Source organism: Melozone crissalis, unplaced genomic scaffold (genome assembly GCF_028551555.1).
Source record: "Melozone crissalis strain CALT ecotype California unplaced genomic scaffold, PUWL_Pcris_2 ptg000019l_1, whole genome shotgun sequence".
Classification (NCBI taxonomy): Eukaryota; Metazoa; Chordata; class Aves; order Passeriformes; family Passerellidae; genus Melozone; species Melozone crissalis.
The window spans coordinates 18,163,575-18,184,683 of NW_026535797.1; the positions used below are offsets into that span (position 1 = coordinate 18,163,575).

The 21,109-nt window shown below is 43.3% G+C and overlaps 1 protein-coding gene across 2 annotated transcripts in view; it reads left to right on the plus strand.

Annotated features, from left to right (window-relative positions):
* Window positions 1-972: 972 nt before the first annotated feature.
* The window catches only part of ARHGAP22 (Rho GTPase activating protein 22), a 117,176-nt gene continuing 97,039 nt past the window's right edge, over window positions 973-21,109 (plus strand). For both annotated transcript variants that reach the window (XM_054277216.1, XM_054277218.1), the window contains exons 1-3: window positions 973-1,292; window positions 14,638-14,837; window positions 18,790-18,877. In XM_054277216.1, the coding sequence (XP_054133191.1) occupies window positions 1,259-1,292; window positions 14,638-14,837; window positions 18,790-18,877 (322 nt within the window). In that variant the 5' untranslated portion in view covers window positions 973-1,258. The remainder of the gene's footprint in view (window positions 1,293-14,637; window positions 14,838-18,789; window positions 18,878-21,109) is intronic.

Genomic DNA, 21,109 nt, shown 5'->3' on the forward strand with positions numbered 1-21,109 from the left:
TGCTTACAGGTGCGTGAGTTTGAGTTCATGCCACCGTGACCTCAAAGATTTACAAGCAGTTATTGTGATTGCTGGTTTCACCAGCAGCTAAAGGTCCAAAACATCTTAGCTATTGAGAAGCTCAACCCCTGTAAAGAGCCAGAGAACCTCTTCCAGTACTGGAGATATGACTTGAAAGCCAGCATTCAATATCCAAGATGTGATAGATCTTGGAAGAGGAGAAAACTGCCAATCTCAGATGCTTTTTGTCAGTATAGCTCATCAATACAGGGTGATACTGCAGGGCAGGTACACTGCAAGGGAGTTATTTACCCCTTTTTGGCACTCACAGAAGGAGCTGCTGGGTGGATGGAGCTACAAGCAGTCCAGGGTCAGGACATGTCCATTATTCAGATGCAATTATGCTCCAATTATCTATTTATATTTTATAGATGCTATTTAAGAGTGTCTATCTATGCCAATAAACGATTGTCCTTTCCTCCTCTTCATTACCGGCTGCAGAACTGCACACTTGCCTCCCTCCTGGTGAGGGGTGAGCTAAGCAAACAGTACAATTAGAAATGATGGGTGCTAAAATGTCATGTAATGTAAAGTGTAATGAAGACATTCCCTTGTGCCCATCCTGCGGGTCTGCCAGCGCAGGCGAGAGATCTTTGTCTCTCTGGCAGAGAGCGGTGTGTCGTTTCTCGCCCGGCTCCCCGTCTCTCGCCGGGATGCCTCCCCGGGAGGGACGCAGGGCACAGCAGGTGGCCGAGCACGCCGCCGCCCTCAGGACCGGCGCTCTCGGTATTTCTTCCAGCGCAGCAGAAACCCCGCTGAATCAGGCTCGGCTCCCCATGCGAGCCTTGCCGAGCCGGAGCATCTGTTGAGCGCAGGGCGCGGAGGCAGGCGCAGCCCGGCCGGGGCTGAGCGCGGCTCGCTGGAAGCGGCGGCGCACTGATCGCACTGATCGCATTGATCCCACTGATCGCATTGATCGCATTGATCACACGGCCGCGCGGCCAATTAGCGCCGGCAGCCGGGGCCAGCCCTCGTGCCTGCGCGCTGCCCATCTATCGGCGCTAATTACCGAGACACTTCATGCCTACTTTGGATGGGAATTAATTCGAGGCCGGATAAATAATGCATTAGGGTTTCTCCAGCCCGGCGTGGAGCGGCGCCCCGAGGCAGGGCTGGAGCGGCGGCAGCGGCGGCGGGGATGCGCGGGGCGGCGGCCGGGGCCGGGCGCTGAGGCTGCGGGCAGCGCCCAGCCGGGAGCATGCTGAGCCCCAAGATCAGGCAGGCCCGGAGAGGTGAGTGTGCGACCCCCGCGGGCTGGGGACGGGGACCGGCTGCCGCCACGGGGAAACTTCGCGGCGGTGGCGGCGGCGAGCCCCGGCGCTGCCCGCGGAATGTCCCCACCGCGGCTGCGGGGGCTGCTGCTCCTCTGGCCGAAGCCTGCCCTGGGGAGGAGTGACTGACCGGGGAGAATGAAGCCTAGGAGGAGGAGGAGACCTGTGCTGGTGTTCACCGGCGTGGTCTGCAATGTCTGGGCTAAACAGCAGCATTAATTAAAAAAAAATAGTACTCTGTCCTGAGACTCGACATCGCCTTTTCATCCCCTTACCAGTTGCTAATGCTGTGTTTCTAACGCTGAGTTCATTCCAACGGCTGGAGACAGGTGTGTCTCATTTACCTGCAGCATCTTGAGAAGCAGTTTGCTGTAGCACGTTATCTTTGCAGGGCTGGATGCAGGAGGTGGAGATACTCATTCTGTGAGCTGTGGGCAAAACAAAAGGAAGGAAGGAAAACCTGCCCTGGGTTTGCAACAGATGCTTTGAGCAGTCATTCGGAGCTGTGAGGTGTGGTGTGCCATGTTTGTAAAGAAGAGAGCTGGGGCTGGGTACAGCGTTGTCTCTATGTCAGGTCACCTGGAAGAGATGCTCTGGCAGGGGATGCATTCTGTGATCTTCAGGGGCAGTACCAGTTACTCGTTTGACATGGCATTTGGGAATCATCATTGCCATTCACAAACTAATGACAGTGTCAGAGGGATCTCTTCCTGCCCACTGGAAACAGATTAATGTCATTTAGGAGCTAAAGCAAACACATTCAGAGAGCGAGTATGTAAAGATTAGGGTTTTCTTCAGCCATGCCAGTATTGTCAAATAGGAAAGGTATCACTGGTTCTAGCTACTGTGATTCCAGCACAGGTACTTTCAGCCAAATGTCACTGCATCATGTATTGAAAGCCCTATTACGTGATGAACAGTCCTTAAAATACCAACAGCCCATTAAATAGCTGTTAGCATCTTGGAAAGAAGCTTCCTGCCATCTGGAGGTGTCAGGATCAGATATGTACTGCTGCACCCACAGTAAAGTCACAAGTACTTATTTTTCAGCTACACAGGGTTGTAGAAGTTCAGCAAGTCTTTTGTAGATGCTGCCTCTTTGCCGTCCCCCTTCTAAGGGAGTCTTTTATTATATGTGTTATCCAGCATTCCTGGTAGCTGTTATAGCTCTGATGAGACAAGCTAGGTGATGCTGCTAAGATTGTACAGGAAGGCTGTGTCATGCCTGCCATTCTTCCATAGTCATCAAATCACCTGGAAGACACTAATTTGTGTATTAATATATACTGAAGTGTAGTTAGGGGACAGACATTCTACATCCCTAGGGCCTACTGATACTCGGGGGAAAAACTATAGTGTACCTTTGTGATTCAATTTCAATTTATAGCAGTATGTGTCATTCTCTCTCTGTTTGTTCTGATTGATTCATTACCTGTGCACAGGTAAGTTTATTAAGTAAGTCCGAATTAAGAACTCATGAAAAGAGCTGGGATTCTGGGAAGTTTTTTACTTTTGCAATGCTGTGGCAGAGCACTGCTAACCCCTTGCAAAGTTTACCAAGTAGGACCTAATCCTGCAAGGTTTTCTGTAGCTCTTGTTCACAGGAACTGTAAACAGGCCATGCTGGAGATGCTGAAAGGCTCTTTAAGGTAAGTGTCTCACTTTGCAAGACTGAGCCGAATAGGAAATGGCAGTTCGTGCTCCCTGGAGTCTCAGCTGAGGTTGCTAATGAGGATTCAGGTGAGAAACAGTGGACAAAGTATTCAGAAGGCAGTGAGAATGTTCTGCATACAGGGAGCATCAACAAGGGCAGCTGATTTGCTGCAAGCTGCTGCTTGAGTTTGGCTGACTTTTCAGATTAGTGACCGTCAACTCTGCCATTGGGACTTCGTTGTGGAAGGGAAGTAGTGTGATTTCTGTGAACAGACAGATTGAAGAGAAGGGACAAGGAGGGATACTCAGGTATCCTAAGTATCTGTGGTTTTGCTTGAGTGTGACAGAAGGCAGAAATGTGGCTGAACCTAGAGATGTTCATGTATTTGCAGAGTTCTTGAGGTTCAAACCCCAATATGTGTTTGGCTAGCTAGCTCTTTGCTTCAGGCTCCCCACATTTGTGCAAACAGGAATGCTTCATCAATTTCTCTTTTATTTCCAATTCTCTGCTGAGAATGTGCCTTTAAACATGGAGTTGTGGTGTCTGATGCTGTCTTTTTTGTTTGACTTGTAGATTGTCCTTAAGAAAGCTCCTGTGTTTAAAGACATTCAGACTTTTGAAAATGCCTGCTCTGGACTTGGGCCTGACATCCAGGGTGTAGTTCCTAATGTCTGTGAAAGGCACAGTAGAGAACAAAGATAATTTGCCTTACTAAAAGTAACTATCATCTATAAGGCAGCCCTTGCTGTTCCACCAGCAGCTTCACATCTGTAATTCTGAAATGTGCATTCAGAGGTACATGTTCTTTCCATAAGATCTAGGAAGGTGTAAAATCTCACAGACGGAAAATCTTAATGTGAATAAATGAGCATTCTGGGAAGTCATTCATTCTGGCTGGGCCTGAATGGATTTTGCATTATTTTTTCATCTGTAGGGGTTCATGTACAGCAATTGGTGGAGTCCAGGATCCCAAAATTAGTAGCTGCAATGGAAAACATCTATTTTCACTTTCTTCTTATGTGGTGGGATAGAAAAATAAAGCCTTGCAGAGTGGGGGGGAAGAGAACTTTCTGTATAGATTAGATGGAAGGCAGTTTTCAGACTACATCCTTCAGTCTCAATGGATGCATTTTTGTTTAATTGTTTTTAAGAGATTAAAAAAAAGAATTTGATCCTTGGCTTGAAAAGTCCCAAAAAGGTTGCCAGCCCAGTTGCATTTAAATGTGCTAGAAAATGGAAGTTGGACTGGCTGCAGGCTTATGCATTTGTATTTTGAGTGACGTGATTGCCCTCTATAGAAAGAGAGTTAGCCTGCTGCCATCATATATAATTTACAGTATTCCTGTCTTCAGCACAATGTGTCTCAATTGTAGAGGCACTAAGAATAGAAGGCACCCGTCTCCCTTTATTAGACTTTGTACTTTTGGGTGACACTATGACCTATTATTTCTGTTTGTGACATGCTCAAACATATGTTAACAATTTTCCTTAGAGTCATAATAATAAAACTTTCTTCGGTGTGTTTTATTTAAAACTTAGAGTCTAGAAAAAGTGATGGGAGATATTGAGGGTAGTTAGGCTGGTGCAAAATGTACTGATATCCTTCACATGCCTGTAGTGGAACAGTTATTTCCCTCCTGGTGTGTGAGGAGCCATCCTTTCACCAGCCAGTCAAAGATGGAAAAGGGAGCTGTCGTGTGTCTAGTGGCCCTCACCAAATGCCAGCCTAGCACCAGGGCAGCACTGGTGCCTGCACAGCCCCAGGTCAGCTGTGGTTAGAGGGGCTGGAGCTGTGCACAGCTACTCCAGAGCACGTGGGAGCCCAGCGCCCTGGCACCTCCAGCCTACCAGGCAAATGGCAACACCCAGTTTCCCAATCCTGGAACCAAGGTAAACAGCCCTGGAGCTGTGAGCTCCTGCAAACACTTCCTTCAGCCCTGGGAGCTCACCAGCATTGCTGGGAGCACAGGAGGCCCGGGTGGGAGCAATCAGAGTGGCTGGTGCAGCTGGCAGAGCAGAGCCACCATTAAGGAGGAGCCCACCTGTGAGGGGCTGGTTCACTGCCCCACATCCTCACATGGCAGTTTGGGAGCTCTCCTCTGGAAAGGTATGTGGGTGAAAGGCAAGAGTGAGATGTCGGTAAGTATAATTGTATTCCAGTTTGGTGGAGGAAGACATCCCTGAGGCAGGGAGCAGGAGATGGTGGTGGTAGGGCTGCCTGCAGCATGAGCCTGGGTTTTGTCATGTTGCTTTGGAGGAGCTTGAGATGAAACTGCTGACTTTAACTTAGAATCCTAAGGCAGGAGTACAGGGGCTGTGGAGGGAGTCATTGGTGCAGCATTGGATTAACTGCCCTGAAGGCAGTGTGAAGAAATAGGACCAGATTAAGGAATAAAACAAGGGACAAGTAAACTATGAGAGTCCCTTCTCACTCTGTGCAGCCCTAGGGAGGTGAATGAAGCATGGAGTAACTTTTGTTCTGTGGTACAGGCTCCTAGCACTGTGCTGCTCTGGTGCAGGGGTGTGTGGCAGTGACCTGTGTTATGAGCTTTGGGCTCTAATTGGTTTTTTTGTCTCTTTTCTGATTCAGTGGCCATGTGCATATAGAAACAGGGTCAAGAGAGTGATGTTTGTGGGATTTCTCCAGAGGCAGGTTCATGTTCTCACCCTTACTAGGTGGCATGTCCCATGAAGAAGGATGTGAGTTGTTCAAAGGTGTAATCCTCTTATCTCTGTACAGATACCCCTCTCCAATTGGATTCATGGCGTGTGCTGGAGTAATTGCTGCTCTTGGCAAAAGCAGCTTTCTGTCCCTGCCTGAAGGCTCAGGCAGAGGCAGTCATTCTCCTTAGAAAAAGCCCTGAAAAGTTTGCAGGCAGGCACCAGCTTATTAAGCACAGGCAATCTGAATTTGAAATAATGAACCATAGCCTCACCTCCTGGGGAGGGAAAGAGGCATTGAGAAGGAACAGTAATGCAGCTCTAAGGGCAGCTGGACTGCTGGGGAAAGCACTTGTGGGGAGGGAATTAAATATTAAAAAATCACAAAGTCATAGGCTCTCTAATTACTAATAGAACATCACTGAGGGAGTACAGGGTGAAACTGTCAGTCAGTGTGTAAATAGCACAGTGGAAGGGCTACAAATGCTAGCACCTCTCTCCTGAGAGGACAGTCACCTGCACTTTTACCACCTGTATAAATGTATTACTCTTCATTGTAAGAATTCTATCATAATTACTTTTTTTCCTTGCTGGCTTTCCCTTACATTTATGGTAAATGATAGACAAGCCCAGCAGCATACACAACCTCATTTGTTTCCTTCAGCTCCCTGCAGTGTGGGCAGGGGTAGTTTGATGCAAGGTTCACTGGTGGGAAAGGGAAACTCCTTTGTGAGGCTGCAATGTGAGCTCTCTGCTGAGCTGGAAGAGGAAAGGATCTGTGCCCAGACTCTGCCCAGGCCTGCACATATTTAAGTACTTAAGACTAACATGGGGGAGGGAGGGTCCTTTGACAGTCTTTCTACCAGGTATTCCTTCCACAGGAAGGAATTCTGTGCATCCTTTGTGCCCAATGAGTTGTAAATTAGCATTTATGAAGATATCTAAAGAGAGGAGATACTAGTTTTTTGCTATGGTTGAAAGTTACTTGTAATATCCTTCCTCTTAAAAGCAGGTGTTAAGAATTGTTTTGCTCACTGTCATCCTGTGAACTGGTATTGAAGTTAAACCAACTTGTGGTATAAGAAATAAAGGATAAAGAAGCTGCATATGTTGTTTCTAAAGTAAAAACTTATTCTGTTGCCTGGGAAGGGAATGGGTTGCTCATGGTCTCTTTGGAAGAACAGGAACAGGGTTACTACTTACTCCTTTGCACAGCTCCAGTTTAGGAGGAGCCACCTTTGTTTTATTAACCAGTGATGTCACACGTACTTATGGCTTAATAATCTGAGTACTTAGATTCAGAGTATGAATTAATGCAGAAGTAAGAATTCCTACATTTCTTCTGCCTTTGTCTCCCTGATCAACCCTGGTAGTGCAGCAAGTCACTTACTCAGCTGTTGCACACAGTAGGAAGCAGGATTTGTTTGCATGTTAGAAACAGGTACAACAGTGTTGAAATAGGCACACTGAGCTCTTGGTTATACCCTAAAAAGCAGAGTAGGAATGAAGATCCTCCTGACCTTTGGACGACTGAAAGAAGAGAAATACAATGTTGTGGCTGAATTCAGGAAGTTTATTGCTGAAAGTGGCTGGGTTCTGGTATCACTTCATCTTATGGCCAGTTGCTGGTAAAAGGGCTTGAGAGAGTTTTCTCTACTCTAGATTCTTTTTTTTTTTTCAGTCCAGAATAATTTTGGAAAATTATATCCCCTGGAGTGGGGTGGACAAATTTCTTTGGTGCTCATAACACCAATTTTAGGAGCCATTGATGCTGGCAGCCACTGTCTGAGGAGTATGGCCCATGTGCTTGGCATGGCACAGACAGTGTTTAACAAAAGCACATGGCTGACCAGAGTGCCTCTGAGGAGCCTGAGTTTTCACACTGCAGTGGAGCCATGCCTATGCTGCATCTGTAGTGCTGCAGAGCTACAGTTTTGATCAGGACTCCCCAGTATTTGGTTCTGTACAAGCTCAGGCCACAGTCCCAGCTCCAGACTGAATGTTATCGTAGTCAGCATTTTTTTGTTTGCTCCTTAATCTACTGTGACTGGGAAGATTATTAAAAATTAATAGCCATAGCCATTGGGAGGATTACAAGGGGTTGTTTCTGATTGCAGAGGGAGCTCAAGGTATTTGTTCAGTCTTCCTTCTCTGACCTGATTTGACTCACTAAAATACCAGAAAGAAAAAATATGTGAGAACTTTCTACCATTCCAGTGAGCAACTATTCTTATAAAAAGGTCTCACCTTGTCAGTGTAGGAATGTAAGGCTGGGTGTGGTGGCAGATGGAAAGAGCAGAATGGAAGAAGGAAGAAAGGAATAAGAGTTTTTCCTTCTGGCAGGGGTGAGCTGTAGCTCAGTGTGGTTGTCAATGGGGTTACAAGAGCTGTGCCAGCAGCAGAGATGCCTTCAGCAGTGTGGGATATGCAGATCTCTTGTCAGGTATGCAGCTCCAGCCAACCAGATAGAGAACATGTACAGCTTCCTGGAGATAGTGCCAGGGTTCAGTGGGAGTGGAGAGCTGGTGCTTGGGTCTGCTGGATAACGTTGTAGTCACAGTGTCAAACTGGTACATGTGCTTTAAAGCAACACATCCAATAGCTGTGACCTGAGTGCTGCTCTTTCCCTTGAACAGTCTGCAGTGGATCCAGGTGGGAGATCTCAGAGGATAGTGCAGATAAAGGGACTTTAAAATATGATCTTTTTCTGGGAGCAGCTTCTGTGCTTGTTCATGTATTATCAAAATGGTCTGTAACTCTGGTTTTGCAGTAACAAAGGATGAGGGCTATTTCACTTTACTAGATTGTAAATTGTTAGGTCAATCTGTTGTAGCAGAAAGAATTAAGTCATTATCCTTCCATCTTGGCACTTATCCATGATTTAATGCTAGTGGTTTAAAAAGACTGGCTATGTGGATTTGCAGGACAGTTTCAAGAACAGCTGGTGGCAGGTTATTTACCTGCAGTATTTAAGGTTTGTTCATTAACAGATGTCAAAATCACCACACATTCCTACAACTTGAAGCTGTAACTCCAATTCTTTTGCAAATGAAAGGTTAAACTCATTTATAATTATTCTGTGGAGTTAAGACCTGCTGGCCTTCTTGTTGATAGTGATAGCAAAGTTCAGGACTGAAGTTCAGGATTATTTTGTACAATAGCTGAAAGGTCTCCAGTGTGAAATGTCAACCAACAAAGCAATGTCCCTTTACCTATATGATAGCAATGGATTGCCAAAATCCATTTTCCTTTTCCATCCTTTTCCTGAAGTCAAGTCCAACGTGCCAACAATTTGTAACAATAGTTTGAAGATGAATGTTCTTCAGGAGAAAAGGATTAAATTATCCCACTGACTATATGTTTTGGGTTGGGTTTTTTGGTTTTTGGGTATTTTTTTTTGTATTGTGTGGGGTGGATCGCATTGATTATCAAATATACTTGGGTTTTCCTTGACCAGTAAATACACATAAACACACATACAGCAACCCAAACTGATATACATTAATGCAGGAAAGGTCCTGCATTAATATATATCAGCTTGTGTTGCTGTATGTGTGTTCTTTGATGTGATAAAGACATCACCAGGCTGTTGACTGAAAGAGAAACAAATCACGGGAAGGAGTTAAACATAGCATGTAAGTTTGCTCTGTCAAGTGTTGTGAGGAGACAGGTGCAGCTTTACTGAGAAGAAATGATGGAGCGCATGCTGGCTCTTAGGGTAGAGTTTCTGAATGTGGCAATTGTCATCCACATCACAAAATGTGAGCAGCTACATGGCTGTGTAGCACCTTTGTGTTTCTGTGGAGATTGCTACTCTGTCTTGAGGGAGCTAAAAGCTCTTGTCAGTTCCTTATAACTGATATTCTTCTAATTGCCTAAAAATATCTTGTCACCAACCACTTCAAATATTCTGCCTTTAATTATTTGCTTATTGTGTTTCAAGATGTTTAATTCTCAGATTGTACTGAGGAAGTACCTTGGTTTTGTTTGTGCTTACTGACTCTGGTATCTTAGCAATCAAATTCAAAGACAAATATGGTTCTGTGATGGACATAGAAAAATCTAAACCAAATACTTTATTGCCTACAATTCAATGAAAGGAAATTCAGTATCTGTTTATTGGCCTATTACCTGCATTTCCAGTGAATCCTTTTTATAAGGCCAAATTTGAATTAAATAAACCAACTGAGAATATAATTTATAGTATGGGAAGCCACTTCCCTTTGTGGCTAGTACTTTAAATGAAGACTATATTAGAAATAATATGCAGTGTCACAGTGTCATCAGACTGAAGGAACACTAGAGCAAAGTGCTTTTATTGTAGGACAGATCGTTGGCCAAAATCAATTATAATGACTATATTGATTTTAGCTAACTGCCTATGAAATTTCAAAATATTACTTCTTTAATTGATATTGAATTGCATTGACTTGATTGATTTCCATGTCTGGTTTAAGTAAGTACTTATGGAGTGCTCAGATCTCTAGTGGTGTTCAGAGCTGGGAGTGGGAGAGGAGAGCAGAAGAGATTGTATAATATTGCCAGGCAGGACTGAACTGGGGAAGGGGGGATGGTATGGACAGGGAAGGGAAGGTGTTGTCGCTGTTGTGTGCATGCTCAGGGTAGGAGATAGATGTCATGAGAAATCAGGAATGTGGCTGTTGCTTGGAGGCAGGTCTGAGATGCAGAGGAACTCCTGCAGTGATGTGTGGCCATCTGGGTAGGGATTCCTGCCTCTGTAAGGAGTGGCAGTGTGACTCCATCCAACTTGACCAATCCACTCCTTAGGATAATCTCTGGTTTTACATTTAGAGGCATGACAACCAAGTATGGGGGTTTGGAGGGCAGTTTATTTAGTGTAGTCTCAGGCATTTGCACAGTGACTGTTGAGCAGCACTTCACTGCCTTGGCTCGTATTCCTCCTCCCATCTTCATGGATATGAAAACTTCCATGTGCCAGTGTCACTTCCAGTCATAGGAGTGATTTCGAGGTCTGCAGTTCTGATTGTTCCTTACAGAAGGATTTGCCCTCCCAGAATGGCCTGACTCATTAGTGCCACTTTTGGGTCCCCCCGCTCTGTTCTTACCTCCCTGTGCTGCACTCGCCTTGTTTTTGGGGATGGTGTGGCTTGTGGCTGGCATTTCAGTACTGCTGTGCTGTGCAAATGAATCCAAACCCTTTTCCTGAGGAGAGTTTGAGCCCCTTCTAGACTGATTTCTGTTTAGAACTTAGGTATGTGACTAAATCAATAGTCAGCTAATGATAATGTGGAGAGGGAAACCAACCTGTGTGGTGTTATTGAAAACACATTACTGGATCAGAACTCCGGAGTATGTAAAGTATTTGCTGAGTTGTGAATCTGATTTATTGATTTGTTTTCTTCCTGTTCTGCTGATTCCATAATTCTGTTAAATAGATAAGCACAAATAATATATTTCTACCATTTAGAAACAGGGGCTTGGTGTACTGCATTAGATTATCAAAGCAGATATTTTGATCCCAGTGACCTAAGATAGCTGCTGCTTTAAAGGCAGGCCGTGCTCATTCTGACCTCTATGCAATTATTGTATTCTGTGAAGCATGCAATATAAGCATCAATGCTGTTAATAGCCATAAATAATTCCCCTTTCTAAAAATTTCTATCTGATCCATGCTGTTGACTTGCAGATGAAGTTGCTAAGTATGTCCCTAATGAAATTAACTATTACAGTCACGACCAGAAACGAAGGAAATGGAAAGCAAAGACAGCATGAAGAACTAACAATCATAGCAATTGATTGAGACGTGGTGCTGCATAAAATAATATAAGTTCTGCATTCTCCTGAGACTGATCATGAAAGCTTTAACTCTTGACTAAAATAAATAATTACCATGTGAGCTGTACAAATAGTATCAAAGGGGGACTGAGAGAACACACAAGGTAACATATTTGGTAACATTTCAAATCAAGATGTTTGTCTTTCGTGAGGTCTGTGTCAATACAGATGGTAGGTTTCCAGTTGAATTAAACTAATTTCTGTTTAGAGTGAGAGATAAAGGAGCAGAAGGTGTATATAAGTACATGCAAGTCAGGAAAACTGGAGGCTGATGGGATTTTCATGCTGAAGTTGGAGAGTGCTAAGGTACTTCAGTGTGGAGATGACTTAGATACTTGCTGAAAGATGGATTTTGGTATCACTAGACCAATTGGTTACCTTAATAGCCAAGATGTCCCCTAAGAACCATTATAGTGCCTTTGATAAAAGCAAATTTTTGGGATATTTATTTTTGTAATGACATAATTTGTAACAAGAGTGTGGATTGGAAATTGGACAGTCTAAACCAGATTGCACTTTGGTCACAGTTGTAAAATGGGGTCTGGGATGAGGCAGAGAGGTTTTATCCAACTCAATTCCTCTGGGCCTCCGCAATAGAGATTTAAACATGAGCAATGAGTTTTCTAACTGTGAGATGGGGTCCTTCATGTCCTGGTGGTGGTGGGGAGGGGCTGGGTGTTCTGGTACCTCTGCCGCCATCTGCCAGAGGATGCTGTGCTGCCAGCAGGGCCAATACTAAAGCCTGAGGATGCTGGCTGTGTGGGGGAGAGTGGTTCTTGATATTTACAGGAATAAAAATACCTGTCTGAGAGAGCTCAGATTACAGTGAGCGCGCTTAGATAATACGCCTGGATACACTAAAGCCTGATTTTAAGTGAATTCTGTATATTTTTTTTTTTTTTTTACTATTGTTTTGGCACATAAAAATAATCAGAACCCAGGAGTACTGGGTTGGAAGACTGCAAAAGTTGCTTGTAAATTTTACTAATCTAGGACTAATGCTGTATATTAGCCCACATTAAATTTAGCAATGTATTTTAGGCATAAACTAAAGGAAGACTAATTCTGAAAAAGCTATCATGCTGCAGCAGCACTTCTTAGAAAATGTCAACCTTTAAATTAATTTTGAAGTAAAACTAAAAATAAAATAAAAATAATTTCTTACAGCACTAAATAGTTATCATTTGAAAAGTAATTTCTCTTGATTGAGCCACAAGACAAAACATGTTATTCACAGTTCTGTTGAGAGCAGCAGGATTTACCTTAGCAGTTTAGAGAAATGGGAAAAAAAACCCCATACTGTCTGTCAGCCAGGGCTTTCATCAAGTCTGAAATTTAACAAAGTGATGCATCTTGTGTCTCTAAATCTGGAAGGTTGTTGGGGTCAGTATGAGTGCCTGCTGGATGGTGACAGGAGAGGTGAGTGGATCCTTAAGACACAGTGGAAAGAGAAAGTATATGAAACTATAGAAGTGAGGATTTTATCACAGACTTTTTGATACTGGGAGGGTGTGATACCATTCAGGTCTGCCCTCTGCTGATGGAAGTGTTCAGTGTGTAGATGTGCTGCTGGTTTAGAGCTCTTTATAAAGCACAACATGATGACCTGACTGCCAGGTCATGAGGAAGGTCAAAGCAGATTTTATCACAGACACCAATGTGATTGCCCTCACTGGATTACACTGAGGAGGCTCTTTCAAGATTTCACCTAAGTCCCTTATCTGCCTCTCCTTATTTTGCAATTTGCTTCATGGAAGTGAAGAAACAGGTTCAATTTTAATGTTGCAAATGTGATTTTTTTTTTAACTTTATTCCCCAAACACTGCAACAGCCTCATTATTTTTCTTTGGTGAATTCTGGCAATTTCATCCCCGTGTGGTGAGGCACCAGGAGCAGAAACGAATCACGTGGTAACATGAAGGCCATGTTTAGTTCTCTGAACCCAAAAGAGGCAAAATTAGCCAGTACTCTGAGGCAGAGGCTTGCTGTGCCCTTTCTTGTGGTGGTTTGAACTAGCTGTAGTGTATCAGGGGTACCTGGATAGGAAACTTGCCTGGTTTTTAGCTGCCACAGTTCACAGTGTTAATGTGAGATATCAGTGATGCAGATTTACTGGTACTGGCCTGTAAACTCATGCCTTGTTCCAAGTGGGCTGCTATAAATTGTGCTTTAAGTTAGCTGAATGCAGAAAATTGGAAGGGGCAGGATCATAATAGCTCTAAAGAAGGAAAAATGGCATGAAATATTAAATAATTATTATTATAAGATACTTTATAAATCCAAAGGAGATAGAGGTGGAAAATACCTGAGGTCACCTAACCTGTCTATTCTGGAGGACTGGCTTGCTGCCTGCAAAATATAATCAGTCTGCTACTCCAGACTAGTTCTGAATGCCCCAAGCTTTAGTATTCTTAATGCAAGAGAGGAGAAAAGAAAGGGTCATAGAGTTTTTTTCTATTTCTTAAACTTTCCATCACTTGTTTTCTGTTTCTGAAACCCTTCCTCAGATTTACGTGTTGGTTTTTTCCTCTATTTTGTCTTTTTATTTTTTAATTTTGTTTTTCTGCTTCAGTGTCAGAATGCCCTGAAGAGAGAGATAACTTCAGTAATTCTGGATAGCTGTGTTATCTCTATGTCTTTTGTATGGATCACAGTCACTACTTTGATTGACAATTCTCTTTTTAAGTTTTCCTCAGTTTTTATTTTTTTTCTCTCCTATGGCAGCTGGGTTCCCTGGCTAATCCCCCCAAACTGGTAGTGTGTGGAGTGAATATTTTTTTATACTCTCTCCTTCTCTCTGTGCCCCCTCACCACACATTTGCACATCCTCATCAGGCAAATATCCTGTTAGGAGAGAGCAATATTATTATTCCCATGGAGAGCTGGGAGGCAGTGATGATTTGCCTCAAAGAGTGGTTGTATGAGCAGAGGAGCCTCACTGGAGGTGTTGTGTCTCTTTAGACACTCTGGAGTGAGCAGTGCCAAAAAAGGTGATGTTTGTCCTGTGTTTAACTGTCATGAGCTTGAATGTACACCCTGAAAAACAAATACCTGTTACAAAAAGGAAATCTGTCTGTCCATACCTGAGGAGGAAGTGTGGAACAGTTATTTAGCTTCTCTGAGTGTTCTCGCTATTATTTGTTTGTTTCACTTACTCTGTAATTGCCTTTTCAGCCCGGTCAAGGAGTCTGGTGATGGGTGAACAGATTGGGCCTCCCTCCAGACCATCTTCCCCAAACCCTCAGGAACGTGTGCTAAAGTGTGGCTGGCTCAAGAAACAGAGGAGCATCATGAAGAACTGGCAGCAGCGCTGGTTTGTGCTGCGTGGGGATCAGCTCTTCTACTACAAGGATGAAGAGGAAACTAAGCCTCAGGTATGGCTGGAGAGCTGCAGGAGGTAATGGTTGTGACTCCTGTGTGATCACAGCTGTGCTTTGGTTGACAGCTCATTTCAGATGTTTTCTGTCCTCACCAAAACAATTCACACTGAAGGTGGTTCAAAGGCAGGAGATGTTGCAGGGAGGCTTTTCTACTACCAGACAAGTGGTGGAGCTTGGGAAAAGGTTAGAAGGTGTTTACTTACCCACTAGGGCATGCTGACCTCCGGATCTTAGTATGGTCAGCTGTGAGACTGGAGTTTGACAAGAAGAGCTATGGAGCTGCAGATTACTGAGGCAGGAGTGATTAACCTTCTTGCTCAGCTGGGACTTATCTCCCAGCTAATCCTTGTTAGCCATGAGGTGCACCAGCTGCTTAGAGCTGGTTTGTGTGTGTGGGGTGTGTGGGTTTGGCTACATGCTGAGAATGGCTGTAATGCGTGTTTGAGTGGGTGTTGTGCTATGGGCTAAAGTTTACAGAGGAGATGAAGAATTTCTTATTCATGTTTTTCTAAGGCCTGTAAAATTGTCTCAGAGCATTTGAGCTAAGGTCTTTCCTGTTGCTGTAGTAGATTATGCATCATAATTCACATAGTCATTGTTTTGACTGTCAGGCCTTTAACCAGAGTCATTGAACAGAGGGAACATAATTGAATGAGCCAGACAATGTCCCTGTGCTGCTGGCTCCTGATGAGTCAGTACAGGCATTACAGAGTGACAGTCAGCCTGTGTAATATCATCACCATCCACACACTCATTATAGACAATTATTAAACTGCTTGATGCAGCTGCCTGCTTGACTGTCACACATAAATTTCATTGTAGAGTGAGAATGGAAATGAATATTCCCCTGTGGGCCTGACATAAATACGGTAGATGAATGAGGATGTTGACTGCATCTTGTATCTTGCACTCTCCTGATCAGGGATTTGGTCCATAATTATGGAAAGTCTGCTGTGTAAGGGCTAGAGAGATTTGAACTTGATGATGTAAGTTGATTACTCAGGATGCTGCCAGCAACAGATGGATTTTGCACTTTGAAGCCAGGCACCTTATCTTCACATGCAATGCATGTGGGAGAGCTGGGCACCTCTGAACCGTGTCAGTGAACATGATGAGGAAGAAATGGCCTCAGGCTGTCAAGTTGTGAAGGGTCTCTTTAACCCTGGCCCTTTTTGGGCACAGGGTTACATTTATCACTGTGGGAAGATATTTTGTATAGGATGATGCAGGACTATGTTCTGACTATTCTTGTAGGAGTTGCAAATTAGGATTTGCATCTGACTTCAGCTAGGACTGGATGCCTCCCACAGGTGAGATGTACTTATGGGACTAATAGACAGCTGTTGCTTGGGATTCTCTGGAATGAAGGGGCAATGGCACAGGTGTGCCCATGAGTCTTAGAAAGACAACTGAGACAGTTTGTTGTAGGGAGATTTTTTTTATAGGCCCTGGAGATATTTTCTCCAGTTGTCATTGATATTAATCCCTAATTTTCTTCAGCTCTAAAGGTACTCATGCCTGATTTAAGTATTTTTCTTTTATTTATTAAGTATGGCCTTTAAGCTTGTGTGTAAAAACTAAATCAATAGTTTCACTGAAATTCCCATTGATCTTCCACCTACTTGATTATTTATACATACTCTAGAAGAGAGTAGTATTATTGTTGCTTACCTCATAAAGTCAAATGACATTTATGACATAATGTTTCAAAAGAGAAACATGAAACAACTTCTTTTTCTTCATGGATGTTGCCTTGCCTATTTTTATGAAAGCCTGTTGTTTCAGATTCTTAGAGGAAACTGTAGATACTCTTCCTTTAATAATATTGCTGAAAAGGTGGAATTGTAATCTAATGGCAGGAGAATCACACAGGCTTTCTGGAGTGGAGAGGAATTTTTCTGTTGTCTTAATGGATTGAGTACTGTTGAAGGTACTCAGATTTTATTTGTGTGCCACATGACAGCTGCAGTTGCACAGCCCACTCCATCAGAGACCAGAGGTTAGAGGGTGGATCTGCAGCCATTGCTTTTCTGCAGAGTTTTCTTTTTTTGCCCCATGAGGACAGGGGGAAGGGAGGACTGACCTGAAAGTGTTTTTGATGCTCCTACTGACTCTGTCAATATATTTGTGTCTTTAAAGGAGTTTTGGGCTTGTTTCTGTTCCCAGGAAAGGAGAGAGCATACATCCCTCCCCAGTTTCCAGGGGAAAAGAAGCCACTGTGCAGCTGGTTCATTAACCCTTCCTTCAGTATTGACTTGACATGATGAAAGGCTTTAATGCATCTGCAGTGGGCTTGAATTTTGCACTTTAGAAATAATTTTCTAGAATGTGTTCTGGCCACTGGACTTTAAAGATGATATTTTATACAATACTTTTTGATGCCATTTGGAATTCAGATGCATTTGCATTTTTGTCAAGTTGCCTTTCCTATGTTTTCCTGTTATCGATGGAATGTCTTCCATTTATCTTCTAATTTCAGTGAACCCCAGAGCCAATTTGCAGGGCAACAGGACTGGGAGGTAAGGATGGTGAAGGCTTATCCTGTTGTGTTAACTTATTTTGCCTCAGTTTTAAATCTTACAACCATTCTTGAGAAACCACTCAGCATGGACTTTGCTAAGTGCCCTCCTCCACAGTGTCCTTCCACAACCTTACCCTTACACTGGGTAGGGGACAGGAGCTGAGCCTTGACCCTGCTGAACAAAGCATTTGTAGGAGGATGCATTCCTGAGGAGCAAAGCTATGGAAGCAATACTGAATAGTGACAATGAAAACTAACACATGTGGCTTCACTGTTTATAGAGAAGATTGCAAAGCTCTTATGATGAGTTGTCTTCTGCTAGTTGAAATTCTGGATTGTCCATCTCATGAGACACTAATTGTATTACTCCATTGTATGTGGATCTGGAAGCTGACAAATAGCATAAGTGGAATTTGTTTTGATTACCAATGTTATGATGGTCCAGTGTGTCTTGGATTTGGTTGTTGCCAGCTCAGTAAACATGCATAGCTACATTCTCATCAACCACAGATATGTGTGAAAAACCTGACTGAAACAACTTGCTTCATTTTCTGTTCATCAAGAAAAGATGCTCTGGACCCTGTCTGCATTCCAGGGCAGTTCAGTGCAGGAGTGGGAACTGCTGATTACCTTCTTCATGGCTTAACTCTTGAGAGTCCCAGAGCCTGTCTGATTGTGCATAGGTCCTAAAGAATGTTAGCTGGAAACCCATTAAAATATCAGAGATTAAATGCTTGTTTCACTCAGGTTACTGGAGAAGAGCTTCTTGTGATGTCTTTTTCAGTTTTTCCATAGATGAAGAGGATTTTGTTCACTTTGAAGATACAATGTCACCAGCTATGCAGAGTTCCCAAACTGGAATATATTGTGTTAGTTATACTTGGGCTCAAAGTGAACATAAAGCTGAATACTGGCAGCATTTGAACTTGGGAAGGGGCTCAGGTTTTTTCTAGGGAAGCTAGAGTCTTTTGGATTAAAAAGTTGTCCATTGTCTTTCAAACCTGAATTAGCTGCTCTCTTTGAGTATTTCCCTGGGAACTTCTGTGTGCTGAGCATCTCTGGAAAATCAGTCACTTTATTCAAATGCATGCTGCAACCAGAAATTCAAGGGTGTAGGAGGAGTAGGTGTAATGTGAGATGAAACTCTTGCAAGGGATAATTAGGTGTGGAAACCAAGGAGAATCATTTCTGCATGCTCAGAATTGTGTTATTCCAGAGGAAACAGCCTTAACCAGCAGTGTCCAGTGTGACAGAAAGGACAGTGAAGCAGGTGGATGACCAGCTCAAATATTTTCTTGCTCAAATCTGTGGAAAGGTGTTGGGCTCAGTAGAGGAGCTGGACTTGAGTTTACTATGCAGTTTATCATCTTTTCTTTACCCTTTTAGTGGCCTTTCCCTTTTCGCTAATGTTTGTGTCCATTACAGGGTTTGATCCTACTGCAAGGCAGTCAGGTGAACGAGCTGCCACCTAATCCTGATGAACCAGGGAAACATCTGTTTGAAATTACTCCAGGTATGCCAGCATTTTTTGTGCTTTCATTACAACATCACATAACTCCCATGAGTTGTCACTAATGGTAATTGAGTTGTATTGATCCCTCCTGAGTGTTCTGATAGACTGGCAAGATTATCCAGTGAGACTGAGAAAAGGGACTTGACTACATGGTGTTCTTAGTTCTGGATAAAAGTGCTGCTGTGGTGCCTCATTTCCATTTTACAGTAGTTGAGGTGCATCATGATCCTTGACTTTCCTGTTTGGAGAGGCTTTTTTCTTGGAGCATTGTGTGGTCTCTCTATGGATGCATTATTCTGGTTGTTGCAGGAGAAACAGGCACAGAACTTAGGGAAAAGTGGTATCTGGATGCAATTTCTTTCATGTATACTAATTATTTTGGGAAGTGGGTGGGAGTGCAGACAAAAAGCTTCAAAACACTTCCCTTTTGGATAAAAGGTTTAAGAAAATAAATGGCCTAGCATAGAAGTGCTTTTGAATTTTTTTCAGGTAGAAAATCTAATGATCTGTCACTGTAGTATTAATGTAAAATTTTGCAGTCATTTTAGCTCCCATATAAATGCTTTGTGGTACAGAGTTGGTATCTCCAGGATAGATTTATAACTAAGTTCCCTATTGCAGGAGCAATTTGATTCAGTTCTGATTGTATTTGGGAGTATTTGTATTGTATTTGTGTTCAAACCCTGCACATAGGTTGTCTGCAAAATGAAGATGTTTTCCCTAACTTATGCAGCTAAATCCCGTTTGTAGCAAACTTAGTGCTACATGGATAGTAAATATTGAAAACCACTATAAATAGCCAATCAATACAGAATGTGATTGACACAGACGTCACTGGAGAATGTGGCCTGAAGAGTTGCCCATTTTGTTCACAGTACATTTATTCTGTGCTGGTTTTGGCATTAATGCCTTTTCTTTTTTTCATGTGTTCTGAAATGACCGTGTTCTGCGTGGCTGCCAGCCTGCAGAACACCCACATAGTGAACAGCTCTGAAACAGACGCCAGATAGGAAGGGCAGCACAAATGATCTTGCCGGACCCAGATCTCTATTTCCCATCACTGCCCATCTTTCCCTGTGTTGGATGTACGGCCATGATCACATTTCTGTCTAATTGTGTTTCATTTATCCCGCTATAAGCTTGGACTCTACAGTTTCTATAGCAATGGTAAGATATTTTTTTTAAATCTGTTGTAGCTAAGTTGGGGATGTTGTGAACACAGGTATATTCAATGGCTCTAAGTATAGATTAGGGTTTTACTGTGCTAGTAACCATCAGAGTTTTAACCAACAAAATTAAGAATGGAGTGAAACATTCCTAAAGTGTACCTATAGCTGAGAGCAGTTGATCTGACAAAGAGAAGAGGCTGAGATCTGAGAAATTTCCAAAGAGTTCCAAAGTCTGTGGTACCAGTTATCTCCAAAACCCTATTTTGTGATTGATGGCTAAGGCACTCATTGTCCTTGCTGTGCAACTGTTGCTGTGATCTTGCCACCTTTCCTGTGCTGCAGGCTGTGTAAAGTTTGGCTGTGAGAGCTGTTCCCTCAGAGGGCAGGGCCCAGAGTAACAGCATGTCCTGTGCTGTAACAGAGCCTGTATTGATTTTCTGCTGAGTAACAAGAACTAATGATGGGCATTGTGTATTATTCATGTTTCATCTAGTTCATTTCTAAGCTGTATAGGGCGGCTGGGAGAAGGGTTAACTAGGGACATGAGAGGCTGCAGAACAGTTCTACAGTCAAACCAGGGTTAGATCTGGTGACAGGACTTCCTGAAAAATATTCTCTATATTCCTTTCTGGGGAAACTGTGTAAATTTCTGGACCCTTTTGAATCCATTTGTGCTTCCCTTCATCATAGAAGTTCAGAGTGGAATGGTGGGGTAAGCTGTGGGTGCAAGTTGCTCTCATACTCCAGTGCACATTAGCAGGCGGTGGGGGATGTTTTTGTAAAGTTATGAGGGTAGTATGAGGTCAGGTGCAAATGTTGTACCATTTGGGGTAATCATTCCACAGCAGCTGGTATTTATGGATGAAATGATCTGTGTTGTTTGGGAGAGGAGTCCAAATCTGGCAACAAAAACAGCATCTGCTGTTGCCAGAGGCAACAGAATACTCAGTGCTGACCTGGGGTTACAGTGCGTTTTGGAGTGGTGTAATGCAGCTTGTAAGAAGCCACAGGGATTAAGCTCAAAGGAAGTCTTAAGGAATGTTGATGACTTAAATGCTCCTGA